We start from the raw sequence: 14,726 nt of genomic DNA, 5'->3' as shown, positions 1-14,726 counted from the left end.
GAATCTTGTCCCTGATAACACCGGAAAATTGTTGGTGAAACAGTGACTGCAGCCAATCAGCTTTAGCTTTGCATGTTTTTAAATAACAAAAGAACTGGGCCAAGAGAAAAGTTCTGGTGATGTAGGGGTGGACTGGAGATAAATCTCACTTTGGTGGCAGGACCATGAGAAATAGGGAAGAATTTTAAAATGCAGTGCAACAGAGGTTTATAATACAGTTGAAAACCATGTTACTCTACGTAGTTGTTCACATCCTGTTACACAGCACATGATCGGTCCTGACATTTATGCTAGTTCTATATACTTATCCAAGAATCTTAAGATGAAAAGTAGGCTATCCTGACAGAAGTCCCCATACAACTTTAAAAGTAAATGTCTCAAACATAATCATGCTTCTCATTATCAGGTGATTAAGACCATGTGAATTAACTTTATAAGATCATGTGCTACACATTTCTCTCTAATTTCAAAATTATAAAGCACTATGTATGCTCTTCAATCATGTTTTCATGTCTAAAAAAGTAAAACAACAGGATCTGGCTTTCAGTTTTAAATTATGTACTTTATATGCTACTTTCATTAAAATGAACCTATGGTCAAGCTATAGACAGCCAAAGAATTAAATTGAATACTAAAAATAAAGCTGGTCATACACATATAAATCTATATTGTTCAGCCTGCATGCAATAATGAAAATGTAAATTCACTATTGCTTGTATAGAGTATTTAGCGCAAACACCAAAAAACGTTTGTTAAATACCACATAAAAAGGCATTAAAGTCAATTCACAAAAGGAAATAAATAAATAAATGCATGCGGAAATTAATTACTGGGCCAAGCTTACATTAACAATGCAATAACTATAGCAATGGTCAGTCCCCACAGTGATTAGTTTAAAAAATAGGTGGGAAAGTGCAAGCCAGAGCAGGTGTCAGCTAGATTTTATTCAGGAGTTGTTTTTGGAAAATGGCAGATGGCAAAGCAAAGACGATGGAGCCCTTTGAAACCAGTTTTCCGGAATTTAAAAAGTCATGTCCCTTTCACACTGGGGCGGTGCCAGCGTTAGCGGTGCTTTACCGCTGTTATAGCAACGCTTTTTGCTCCCTAGCAGGATGCTTTTAAACCCCCCAAGAGGCCGAGGAAAGGGTTAAAAGCGCCCACGTTGAGGCGCTTCGGCAGTGCTGCCCATTCATTTCAATGGGCAGGGCGTTCTAAGAGCGGTGTATACACCGCTCCCAAACCGCCCCAAAGATGCTGCTTGCAGGACTTTTTCTAACGTCCTGCAAGCGCACCACCCCAGTGTGAAAGCACTCGGGCTTTCACACTGGGGAGGTATGAGAGGTGCTTTTATGGCGCTTTACAGGTGCTATTGTTAGCGCTAAAATGCCTGAAAAGCACCCCAGTGTGAAAGGGGTCTAAGGGATTTTTTTTTTAAGGAATCATACTTACCTAGGTGGATGCTGCATCTGTCCCCAGGTGCCTCTACACTGAGAACCAAGCGAATGAACACCGCCGATGGCTCGGTTCTCTAATGCCGCGTACACACGGTCGGACTTTTCGTCTACAAAAGTCCGACAGCCTGTCCGACAGACTTCCGGCGGACTTCCGGCGGACTTTCGGCGGACTTGCAGCAGACTTTCTAACGAACGGACTTGCCTACACACGACCACACAAAAGTCCGACGGATTCGTACGTGATGACGTACACCGGACTAAAATAAGGAAGTTCATAGCCAGTAGCCAATAGCTGCCCTAGCATGGGTTTTTGTCCGTCGGACTAGCACACAGACGAGCGGATTTCGGGGTCCGTCGTAGTTACGACGTAAAGATTTGAAGCATGTTTCAAATCTAAAGTCCGTCGGATTTGAGGCTGAAAAAGTCTGCTGAAAGTCCGGAGAAGCCCACACACGATCGGATTATCAGCCAGCTTTAGTCCGTCAGCGTCCGTTGGACTTTTGTAGATGAAAAGTCCGACCGTGTGTACGCGGCATAACAGTTCCCTGAGCAGAGGGCTGCTGATTGGGTTCTCCTCCTCCACGCTCACTGGAGCGCTGAGCTGTGGAGGGGTGGGGAGCGGCTGTCTCAGGCTCTCAGCGGCTCCCCAAGATGGGTATCAGTCCAGGCACCTGGTGGATTCAGATTCTTAGTTTCTGTGATAAAATTTTGCAAATTAATAATTTTTCTTCATAAATTTTGGCCACAATTTATACTGCTACATATCATTGGTAAAAATAACCCAAATTAGTGGATATTATTTGGTCTTTGTGAAAGTTAGAGAGTCTACAAGCTGTGGTGCAAATCATAAAAAAATGTTCACACCTGATGTACTGAAGGCCTATCTCATTTCTTGCGACCCTAACAAGCCAGGACAGTACAAATACCCCCCAAATGACCCCTTTTTTGAAAGTAGACATTCCAAGGTATTTAGTAAGATGCATGGTGAGGTTTTTGATGCTGTCATTTTTTTCCCACAATTCCTTGCAAAATGAAGATTTTTTTTTCCCCACAAAATTGTCATTGTAATAGGTTATTTCTCTCACATGGTATGTGTATACCACAATGACACCCTAAAATACATTCTGCTACTCCTCCTGAGTATTACGATACCACATGTATGGGACTTTTTCACAGCCTAGCCACATAGAGAGGCCCAACATGCAGGGAGCACCATCACATGTTCTAGGAGCATAAATGACACATCTAACTTGTTGACTACCTATTACACTTTTGAAGGCCCTGGAGCACCAGGACAATGACACATGACACTGATGTGGCACTGATGACAGATGGCACTGATATGTGGCACTGAAGGCATGTGACACTGATGTGGCACTAATGACAGATGGCACTGATGGCACGTGACAGATGGCACTAATATGTGGCACTTATGACACGTAGCGGGAGGCATAGGGATCGAATAAAGGTTCAGAGAGAGAAGAGAAGAAGAATGAGATTGGCAGCAGGTGGGAAATCTCTCTAATAGGTATATCCTACACACACTGAGAGGACCATTCAGCCATCAGCAGATGCCCAATCCAGGACACCATCACGTTATATTACACAGTGCCAGCATAAAGATATCCATCGATGCCTGTATTTATCCATCTTAAGGTGAGAGTTCTGGGAGCCTGCTAAGATCGAGACTTTCAACATATTATCTACACATTATCCACGTATATTTCCTCTCATATATTGGACCCAGCCAATTAATTTATTTAATAGTATGAACATTATTATTTTATTTATATTTTTATATATTTTTTTGTCACGTCACTGACAAATATATTCATTTATTCTGCACAATCGGTTGCACATATTTTCTATGGATTTTTTCTACACGTTGGACACAAATTGATCCACTTTTTATTATGAACTTTTTATTATGAATTTCTATATGAATTGTATATGAAAATTTTTTATTTATATTTTTTTGATATTCATTGTGTATCATGTCACTGGCATATTTATTTATTATTTCACAATATATGCATTTATTACTGGTCACATCTTAAGGTGATAGATTTGATGCGCAAAATCTTTCCATTTCTATATTACTAGAGTGCAATGTGAACACTTTTGTTTTTGCTGCTGCTCATAAGAGACATCATCACATTAAGTTGAACATTTATTTTTAAGTTAGATTATTTTATTGTCACCATTCCATTATCTCTCAGATTAGCGCGAGGGACATTTTTATTTTTACTGATGACACGTGGCACTGATGACAGATGGCACTAATATGTGGCACTGATGACAGATGGCACTAATATGTGGCACTGATGACAGATGGCACTAATACGTGGCACTGATGACAGATGGCACTAATATGTGGCACTGATGACAGATGGCACTAATACGTGGCATTAATGACACGTGACACTGATAACAGATGGCACTGATTCGTGGCACTGATGACAAGTGACATTGATAAAAGATGGCACGTGACACTGACAGGTGTCACTGATGACAGATGGTACTGATACGTGGCACTGATGACATGTGACACTGATGACAGGTGGCACAAATATGTGGCACCGATGACATGTGACACCGCTGACAGATAGCACTAATACGTGGCACTGATGACAGATGGCATTAATACGTGGTACTGATGACCTATGGTACTAATAGGTGGCACTGATGACACGTGACACTGATGTGGCACTGATGACAGATGGCACTGGGGACAGATGGCACTGACAGGTGGCACTGGGGACAGATGACACTGACAGGTGGCACTGAGGACAGGTGGCGCTGGGGACAGATGGCACTGACGGGTAATGTGGGCACTGTATTTTCTATTTTTTTTTTTCACTCACGCTGCAGCCGTTCCCTCTCCCTCCTCACACGCTTTCTCTGTGAGGAGAGAGAGCCGGCGATGAGAGATGATCTCATATGTTTACATATGAGATCATCTCTCATTGGACAATTAGATCGAGTGCTAAATGGCCGCTGTGATTGGCCATTTGGCACGATCTGTGATTGGCTGTGTCCAAGGGACACGGCCAACACAGAATTTCCCCGATGTGCGCACACATACAACTTTGATTTTTACCAGGGGTCAAGTCCTGGGGAAAAAAGTGCAGGAACTCACCCAAGATTCTCCCCACCTCAAAAATAAAAAAGTGTGTATATATATATAGATCTATATATAGATATCTATATATAGATATATATAGATATATCTATATATATCTATATGTAGATATCTATATATCTATATATAGATATCTATATATATATATAGATCTAGATATATAACAAATACTCCTTTTTTAACATCAGAGTTCGCCTTTACAACAGCGTCCGCAGAGTTCTCCCTTGCACTGTAAGGGGGAATCTTGCAGACTCTGATGTAAAGGGCAATCCCGGGAACTCTGCCCTCTTCACCCCCCCTCCCCCCAGTAATGTCCTCAGTCTCCTTCACTTCCCCCCACAGTAATGTCCTCTGCCCCCCTTCATCTCCTCCCCTCCCAGTAATGTCCTCTGCCCCTTCACTCCCCCCCAGTTATGTCCTCTGTCCCCTTTACCCCCCCAGTAATATCCTCTGTCCCCATCACCTCCACCCCCAGCAATGTCCTCTGTCAACTTCACCTCCCCCCAGCAATGTCCTCTCCTCCCTTCACTCCCCCTCAGTAATGTCCTCTGCCCCCTTCACCCCCCTCCCTCCTAGTAATGTCCTCTGCCCCCTTCACTCCCCCTCAGTAATGTCATCTGCCCCTTCACCCCCCCCAGTAATGTCCTCTGCCCTCTTCACCTCCCCCCCAGCAATGTCCTCTGTCCCCTTCATCTCCCCCCAGCAATGTCCTCTCCTCCCTTCACTCCCCCTCAGTAATGTCCTCTGCCCCCTTCACCCCCCTCCCTCCTAGTAATGTCCTCTGCCCCCTTCACTCCCCCTCAGTAATGTCATCTGCCCCTTCACCCCCCCCCCCAGTAATGTCCTCTGCCCTCTTCACCTCCCCCCCAGCAATGTCCTCTGTCCCCTTCATCTCCCCCCAGCAATGTTCTCTCCTCCCTTCACTCCCCCTCAGTAATGTCCTCTGCCCCCTTCACCCCCTCCCTCCCAGTAATGTCCTCTGGCTCCTTCACTCCCCCCCCAGTAATGTCATCTGCCCCTTCACTACCCCCAGTAATTTCCTCTGCCCCTTCACCTCCCCCTCACCCCAGTAATGTCCTCTGCCCTCTTCCCCTCCCCCCAGTAATGTCCTCTGCCCCCTTCACCTCCCCCAGTAATGTCCTAAGCCCCTTCACCCCCTAGTAATGTCCTCTGTCCCCTTCACCCCCCAGTAATGTCCTCTGTCCCCATCACCCCCCCCAGTAATGTCCTCTGCCCACTTCACCCCCCCGTAATGTCCTCTGCCCCCTATACCTCCCCCCAGTAATGTCCTCTGCCCCTTCACTCCCCCCAGAATGTCCTCTGCCCCTTTCACCTCCCCCCAGTAATGTCCTCTGTCCTCTTCACCTCCCCCCACAGTAATGTCCTCTGTCCCTTTCACCCCCCCCAGTAATGTTCTCTGTCCCCTTCACCCCCCCAGTAATGTCCTCTGTCCCCTTCACCCCCCCCCCCAGTAATGTCCAGCTTCTCTACAGTTCCTGGAAGAGTGGGGGCCGGTGAGATCGCAACTGACCTGTCAGCGAGGCGGTGAGCTGTCAGCGGTGTGGTGCCGTTCCTCTGTTGACCATGATGTGGCAGGGGTTGCCCCGTAGAGTGGAGGCTCGGTGGTATCGGTAGTAGTGGAGACGTGTGCGGCAGTGGAGGGAAGGAGGAGGAATTGGGAAGGGAGTTTGGAATGGGGCACACCTCTCTCTGACATTACACACCAGGCATGCTGATACTCCGAGGATTGTCATCACACTGGGACACTTACAGCCGGTTTTTGGGACTCGGGAGTTGTAGTTTCCTCCTGCGCTGCTTAGTCCTCTCCAGTCTCCACGCACCGCCACCAGGAACTTGAGCGTGGACCGGACTACAACTCCCGGAATGCAGCACAGCATCCTGCCCTCCCAGCCCAGCTTGCCCCTGTTCAAAGGCCAGTCCTGCAGGATGTGGTTGCTAACGGGAATGGCGTTGCTGCTATGGAAAAAGTACAGGAACGTCATTGCCATGCGTTCCCGCAGGACTCGAGCCCTGCTTTTTACACTCTGTAGCACTGAAGTCACATCAAAGTCGGACCAAAGTAGCGCAGGAACCTTTTCTAAAATCGGACAGACTTGTGTATTATCAGTTAAGACAGCTCATAGAGAAACACTGAATTTCACACATCATCCGACTCGGGGTCTCATGAGTCGGATCTTATGTCGCGTCAGTGTGAACCGAGCCTAATCTGTCTAGCAAAAGTAGCAGATGGAGAGGTAACACAAACCATTTACTACTGACCGGGGTGCTTACAATGGTCAACTTGTATTAAATTCTGTAAAACCTTTATCCCAAAAAAAAAAATTGTTGCTGTAACTGCATGAAACTGTTTATACCCTCTTCCCAGATTGACAACCCTAGGACAGGAAGTATTTATGGATAGATATGCTACAATAGATTACATTTTTGTTTTTAGGTTTAACTCCTTGGCGCCAGTCGTACGCAAATATGCGGCCTCTCGCCGCATGGTCATTAGTGCCAAAGGGCCACGTATTTGCTGAGAGCATGCGGGCTCTACTCTCCCAGTACAGTTACAGTCACCTAACCAGAAGCTCCTGATCGATCCTCGGACCACATGACTGCTGTGAAAGCCAATCACGGCCGTCACGTGATCTCAAGCCACGTCCCGCCTCCAGGTATCATAAACCTCTTAAAGGGGTGGGAGGCGCCGGTGCTAAGAGGTTAAAACTGCTATGGATCTATATGAAACACATTTCCAAGTAACTTATGCAATTTAAAAGATCACAGAACAGGCTCAGTGCTTGTTTTAATGGCTTTTGTACATATCAGATGGGTTTTACACTCCCATTCAGTTCATGGAAACACAAAACCTGCTTGGAGCAGGTCAGAAGGAGGTCAGCTGCACCTGTCAGTGAATTCTGAATGATTACGAGTGCATGTCAAGTCCAAAGCCCATCAACACAGGCCTGTTGTGTATTATAAACAGACGTTTTTACGCTATTCTGTAAAAAGGCTCTTCTAATAAGGTAACTTAATTATCTTTCCTTTACAAGATTTCGTTTTCAGAAGTGGTGAAGGACATATGGAAGCAGACCTGACCCTTTTTTTTTACACACAGATAGTTGCTAAAAATGCGGTTGTGCTTGGGTGCCTTTTGGAATAAATGGTACACTAGTGATCGTGTTTTAACATGCATTGTGGAAATGTGACTTAGGCTGGGTTCACATGTGATGCCACCACAGCTCACAGCAGGGAGTCCGTTGCGTCCCTGTACACTGATTCAGGGACAAATCAGGTCGGAATTTCTGCCTGAATTTGCACCTGATTGGGAGCCAAAGATGCACAGGACCCTTTCCAAATGCGGACCGCGGCTGCCCCAAGGATGTGTGAACCGGCTCCATCAAGAGCCGGTCACACTTTCCTGTCATACAAATTGGAAGCGGGGAAACCCACAGCCAATTCGCATAGGTGTGAACCCAGGCTAAAAATTCACATTTATGCAATGCATCAGTGTGGTTGGGCCCTAAGGATTAGCTTTTACACCTTGTAAATATCGTTTTCTATTTTCTAGGATTGCTGTCTTTTGGGGTGAAAGAATCTGCCTGGGTGAACAAGGTGTTCACAGCTATCAATGTGCTTGTCCTCTTGTTTGTGATGATTGCTGGGTTTGTGAAAGGAGATCTCCACAACTGGAAGATAACGGAGTCGTTTCTCCAGAATATCTCTGCTCCACCAGGGTAAGGCACACTTTCTTCAAATGCCTCATTTTGCATTTTAACTGTATTTATAAGCACTATATAGCGTCTAAAATGCCTAATAATAAAAGTGTACATTGTACACTGTCCACCATAAGTATAAGTTGTCATGCCTGAATTCCTACTTTCTGCTGGTGGTGTTACAAGCTGTCTGTATTATATCTAATATCATCCATGACATCCCATTTTCCAATATACTCTGCTTGTATACTGCATAAATGACACTGTAATACAGGAGATCAGAAGCAGAGCTATTTATTGTTAGTACATCTGTGCCAGAACCTGGGATATGAGGCCTGCTGTCACCATGTGTAATTTAGTATTTGGCCCTTGTGCCTACTGTGCCTATTTACATCTATAGCTCCCTCTACCCACAGTAGAAAATATGTTTTAAGCAGGCCATACATGGTCGAATTTCGAACAAATTTTCTTTTCAAAACCAGAAAGTTAGTTTCTTTTTGTGATCCGATGATGCCACCATTGATTTTCGAAATTCGGCCGGCCAAGCCTTCAATTTCACCTCATGTTGCTACAGAAAAGAATTTTCGTGGCCGGAAATCTTCTTTTCTCTCCGTAAATTTTCTTTTCTTATTACATTTCTCGCATGATTCTCCCATCATTGATTAGAAAATCGTTCGTTTTTCAAAAAATTTCCAACATGTCCGATTCCTCAAATTTGATTGCCGCACGAAAATCGGCCGTTGCTGCAGCCCACTAATGGTGCGAAATTCGTACGAAAATTCTTAGATAGGAATTTCAAAAAAAAAATTCTTTCGAAATTCAAACCGTGTATGGCCGGCATTAGAACAACTTAGTTTGTTCAATCAGAGGAATGGCAAGGCTTATATCTTGCTTTGTGCTGTTTAATAATGAACAATATCAATGGTAGCCATTGATACTCCAGTTCCAGCTCATTTGCTTTTCCATTTATTTAAATGAAACCTGTTTGGAAAAAAATATGTAGGTAATCATTGTCTTTCTTACATAAAATTAATCACTGCAGATTATAAAGATGAAAAACCCCAAAACAAAAAAGATTAAAAAATCTTAAAGTTGCTCGATGAACACTGGAGGATTATTTCACATCACCTCAACATCATATTTACAAAGTGCAGCGCAACCACATTTTAAAGGGGTTGTAAAGGCAGAAGGTTTTTTTCTATCTCCTAATGCATTCTATGCATTAAGATAAAAAGTCTTCTGTGTGCAGCAGCCCCCCTCAGCCCCCCTAATACTTACCTGAGGTCCCTCTCTGACCAGCGATGTCCACGAGTGTCTCAGCCCAACCGCGGCCCAACCATTAAGGGCGCATCTTTGCCGCCTCCCCTATCCATTGCCTCCACCCCCCTATCCACACCGGGTGCATAGATTCCAACGTGGGTTGGGTGGTTTTTTGAAGAACCAATTAGAGCCAGAGGCTCGAATAGGCTTCAAAATAGGGTGGGTTCGGGGCACTGAGAATGCGCCCATAGCCCACCCAGGTGTGTGAGAATAGCGAATGAAAATTCCCTATTCTTACACTGAATCGCCTCTCCACCAATCAGGAAGCATGGATCTGAGACCCATTTCCCGATTGGCCGAAAGGAGAAGCGTTCTCATTGGCCTCTGAGGAGGAGGGAGGAGATGGAAGCCGCTCAGCAGGGGAAGGAGAAGCTGCTTTCACACTGGAGTGAATGGAGCAGCTGTTTTAGGGCGGTTTGCAGACGCTATTTTTTAACGCTATAGCGCCTGCAAAACGCTCCAGTGTGAAAGGGGTCATAAAGAGTTCTGACTTCAGGTGCTATATGTTTATCACAGGTCATTATTGAAATTTAAATTATTGGCAAGGGATGAGCATGAAAGTCAGGCTACTAGCGTTTTAGAAGGAAGTCAGCAATTGCAGCCTCCATATTTCTAAACCCTAGGACAAAAAAAAAAAAAAAAAACCTGCAATACAAAGGCAAAGCATACTGGCTCATTATGAATTACTTACCTGAGATGGAAGCTCCTGTAGCCGACATCGCTCCCAGATTTACTTCCGGGTATCGCGGGCTCCAGCGCTGTGATTGGCCAGAGCCGTGATGACGTCACTTCCGCTGTGTCACACATCTCACAGAATCTGCTTTCTGAACTACAGAGGTGCTGAGAGACAGGATTTCAGGAGGAGGAGTCAGTACAGGATTGCTTGCAGGCAGCAAGGTACTATGGGATTTTGTAGTCCTTAGAAATTGAGAGGAGAAGCTGAAAAGCATGCAGGGAATATAGGAAGTTGTGGGGATGGCCAGCAGACAGGCAGCACTCATAACATGAAAGAAGAATTTTCAGTTAAACTTATATTGGGTTGTCAAGTATAATTATTGTTTATGTTGTTATTACAATGCTGATGTTATAAAATGAAAGTGCTTGCTGTAACCAGAGAACTCTTTAAGTGGGCCTTTCAGCCTAGGGCAGCATTCAAAGTAAATCTGTCACAAACATACACTGGCCACAGATGAGTAGAATTTTGAATGAAGATTCTTAGGAAAAGAAGGTTCTAAGAAAGTTTGCCCATTTTCTAATCATTAGTAGGGTCACATCGACATTTGTTTGTTGTGAGAAAATTTGAAGGAGCAGGATGCAAATTTTTTTTTGAACGAATGCATTTCTATCAGTGCATGTAGTTTTCATTTGATAAAGACATTAATTCCAAAAATAAAATGTTATAAGCACACAAAATCTTTCAAATGAAATGAATGTTCTGAGAATTTTTGTGTGAATTTTCCTAATGCCCTGTATACACGGTCGGATCTACCGACGGAAAATGTGTGATAGGACCTTGTTGTCGGAAATTCTGACCGTGTGTGGGCTCTATCACACATTTTCCATCGGAATTTCCGACACACAAAGGGGGGGGGATTCTTGGGTTTAGATGCACTTTTAATATGTAGTTGGAACTGCCCAGATTTGTAATAGGTTTATTTTATGGGGGGGGGGGGGGTTGGGCTGATGACTTTTAGCGAAGGCTCTGGATGTGTACAAAAAATAACAATCTCTACCTTGCAATTCAAATTAAAGTGGTTTAGGAGATGACTCAGAATTACAGAGGAGGTTTTTGCCTTTAAGGTCGTGCCTTTTTGCAAGCACATTATAACAGCTTAGTATAGACAGAATAATGGTGGACAGATGATTTTGGATTGGATGCTATTAAATGTTGCTTATTGCACATTTTACTTTGAGTTTAAGGTATTGATCTAAGTTACAGAAACATTATATTGTTTGTTCATGTATGCGTGATTAAGACATAAAAAGTATACTGATTATAATGTGAGTATTTTTTGTAGAAAAAAAACCTTGAAACATAAAAGCTGTTTTACTTGTGTGTATCTTTTTACCAATCAGAAATTTTGTGTCTTATGAAAATGTGACAAGTAAACATGGTGTCGGAGGCTTCATGCCATATGGAATGACTGGGATGCTGGCTGGAGCTGCTACTTGCTTCTACGCCTTCGTTGGATTTGACTGCATTGCAACAACCGGTGAGAACTAGTGGGAAGACTTTAAATAGACCCTGAGGCCTTGATCGGCATGTTGAGCAAACCTGGCTAGAATGTCAGGACAGACTTGAAGATGGCATTAAAGTTAACTCTAAAGGCTAGAATACAAATGAATGAAAAGCTGTGAAATCATACAAATATATGGACTGTAATTTAGTTTTTTTTTCTTTATAAATCATTGTATGTTGCCTTTTTTTTTTTTTTTTAACAAGTCCAAAAGATAATTTTATAAAAGGCAATCAATTGAGTCGTGGGTACTAGCTGTACATTTGTAAGATATATTGTTATTTTTATATTCTCCAGTGAGCAAAAATACCCTAACAATGAAATTCTTTTATTTGCTCACTTTTGATCTGTTAAATATACCATTAAATGCATTTTTAAATATCTTTACCGTAGTGCAAAATATACCTGTTGATTTTGACAGAAATTGTGTGACCTGATGCATTTCCTGTGCTATCTGCCTGTGCACAAGGGGTGATTATGGAGATCGGGAGGGGGAATGAGATAAGGAATGGTCTGCGATCTTTTTAATCTATTAGAAATGAAGTAGGCAGGGCTGACACCATGTGCTTAGGAATTCAGAGCCGTGTTCTCATGTCAAAAGGATTGTAGGAACATAATGGGGTTGATTTACTAAAGGGAAAAAGACTCTTGTTGCCCTCTGCAAGAGCAGTTGTTCCAGAGCTTAGTAAATGAGCAGAAGCTCTGCTGACTTCCATCATCCAATCATGTGCAAGCAAAAATGCTATTTTTTTTATTTTCCTTGCACAGGATTGGGTACTCTTTACAAAGTCAAGCCTTACCTCATTTAATAAGCTATGGAGCAATTGCACTTGCAGAGGGCAACTGCTCTCTGCAAAGTGCACAGCCTATTTGCATTTAGTATATCAACCCCGCTATGTTTCAGGCATCCCAGCAATTATTTTTCTGTACTTGCAGTGTGTATAAAACATGGGGAAGAGTGCATGTATTCCAGAGAAGTACTAAATATGTTTGTTTTTTCTTTTTGACTTCACATACCCTTTTTAAGTAGGGTATTTACAGTAAGTTAGGGTTCTGGCTAGTGTGTTGCTTTTCTGGCACAACAGTTCTTAGCATTCACCAAAAGCAAGTAAAAATAACAGTGTTCCTGGATTGTCTTTAATGTTATTATATCCTACACATTATTACACACCCTAAAACTTACCTCTCCTCTACAAAAGTTCTTAAAAGCTAAGCCTACATTTTACAAAAAAATAATAAATGCTCATATATTTACAGGAAGAAATGTGCAACTATTATGTTTTTGTAAATGAGTAGATTGTGAGTGCAAAGCACCTGCAGACTTTTCCTCCAGCTCCACGTCAGTACCGAGGTACGTACTGTACTTTCAGTTATAGAGCTGGAGGAAGAGGAACAGTCAATGGACTACGAGTGTAGTATTTACCACATTTATGTTTTATTGAGAACCACAAGTCCATCTGCCAGCAGATGGCCATGAATGAACAAGAACATTCATTCATTCACCGAGTCATGCACAACCACGCAAATTTCAAAAGCGACAGCAGCTGCAGGGGAGAAGAACCCCTGCAGCAACTGTAGATATAGGTGTAACATGTGGAAGTAGGTGGAGTTATTCTTGAATGCTTTACATAAACCTTAAAACAAGCTGCTGTACTAACCATGTGAGGTTAGTTCGGCAATCTCCCTCATTGAGCCCCCCTCGCCAGAACACTCTGATCAGCGCTCTCAGTCATTGGCTGAGAGCACTGATCGGGAGGCGGACGGATATTGGTTTTCCAGCATGCACGTCTGACAGAAGCCGGCCGAACGGCTGGCTTCTGTCGGACTGACTGACATACACACAGGCCAAATGTCGGCCGGTGTGTACCCGGCTTAACTCTTGAAGTGTATGTAAATACTAACAATATACTTCTCTAATTTGTTCAGTTGAAGACATTTTGTGAAAGCTCTTTGATAAGTGCAAAACACCATGGGAGGAATCCAGTGAGCCTATAGCTTCCAGTACCTTCTGTCTGTGCAATAAAATCACAGGAGAACACATTCTCCTAGGTTATGAAGATACTGTAAAGAATATTATTTGTAATGGAAAATGGATAAGGGGAAGGCATTCTCCTCCATTGATACAGGACAGAGACTGCAATGTCACCCTAACAAGTGTGCTACTAAGGACTGGTAAGCTGCAGTAGATTACATTTTGTTCCTGAGTTTAGATATGCATAAAAGAGTAGTTATTAGTAGGAAGGGGTGTATGAGGTGAGTATATTATTATGATTGCTCAGTGAAAAAACAAAAAACAAAAACTCAGTACATTTTTGGAATACAGTTCAAAATGCTGATAAAATACTATGACTGTGGTTCTATTTTCCTTTTTGACTTGCATATCTAATCATGTTGAAACATTGATTAGTGAATCTTTCTCAACCTGTGCTTTGACCTGTTTACTTGCAGGGGAGGAAGTACGGAATCCACAGAGAGCAATACCCATTGGAATTGTGACCTCCCTGCTGGTGTGCTTTATGGCGTATTTTGGAGTATCAGCAGCTCTGACCCTAATGATGCCATATTACTTGTTAGATGAGAAGAGCCCACTGCCTGTTGCATTTGAGTATGTTGGCTGGGGTCCTGCCAAATATGTTGTTGCTGTCGGTTCTCTTTGTGCCCTCTCAACCAGGTAAATAACTTACTACAATATCTAAAATGTGAACAAGACAGAATTCATTGTGTTGAAATTAGTGCATTGTGCTGAATAGGGAACATAGTATGTAGAATGGCTTTCTCTAGATCATACTACAGCTGTGATTCTTGTTTTGGTATTAAGCACAAAATCAAAACTGTAATATTTTGCAGCTTAACAAGC

General features: G+C 43.1%; 1 protein-coding gene across 4 annotated transcripts in view; it reads left to right on the top strand.

Moving 5' to 3' along the window:
• SLC7A2 (solute carrier family 7 member 2) overlaps positions 1 to 14,726 on the top strand; it is a 181,867-nt gene that overhangs the window by 110,673 nt on the left and 56,468 nt on the right. For all 4 annotated transcript variants that reach the window (XM_073608069.1, XM_073608060.1, XM_073608051.1 and 1 more), the window contains 3 exons: positions 8,168 to 8,333; positions 11,709 to 11,845; positions 14,318 to 14,540. In XM_073608069.1, coding sequence (XP_073464170.1) covers positions 8,168 to 8,333; positions 11,709 to 11,845; positions 14,318 to 14,540 — 526 coding nt within the window. The remainder of the gene's footprint in view (positions 1 to 8,167; positions 8,334 to 11,708; positions 11,846 to 14,317; positions 14,541 to 14,726) is intronic.

Source organism: Aquarana catesbeiana, linkage group LG01, assembly GCF_042186555.1.
Source record: "Aquarana catesbeiana isolate 2022-GZ linkage group LG01, ASM4218655v1, whole genome shotgun sequence".
Classification (NCBI taxonomy): Eukaryota; Metazoa; Chordata; class Amphibia; order Anura; family Ranidae; genus Aquarana; species Aquarana catesbeiana.
The sequence above is the reverse complement of the archived record's forward strand: the minus strand, read 5'-3'. Positions and strand labels throughout refer to the sequence as shown.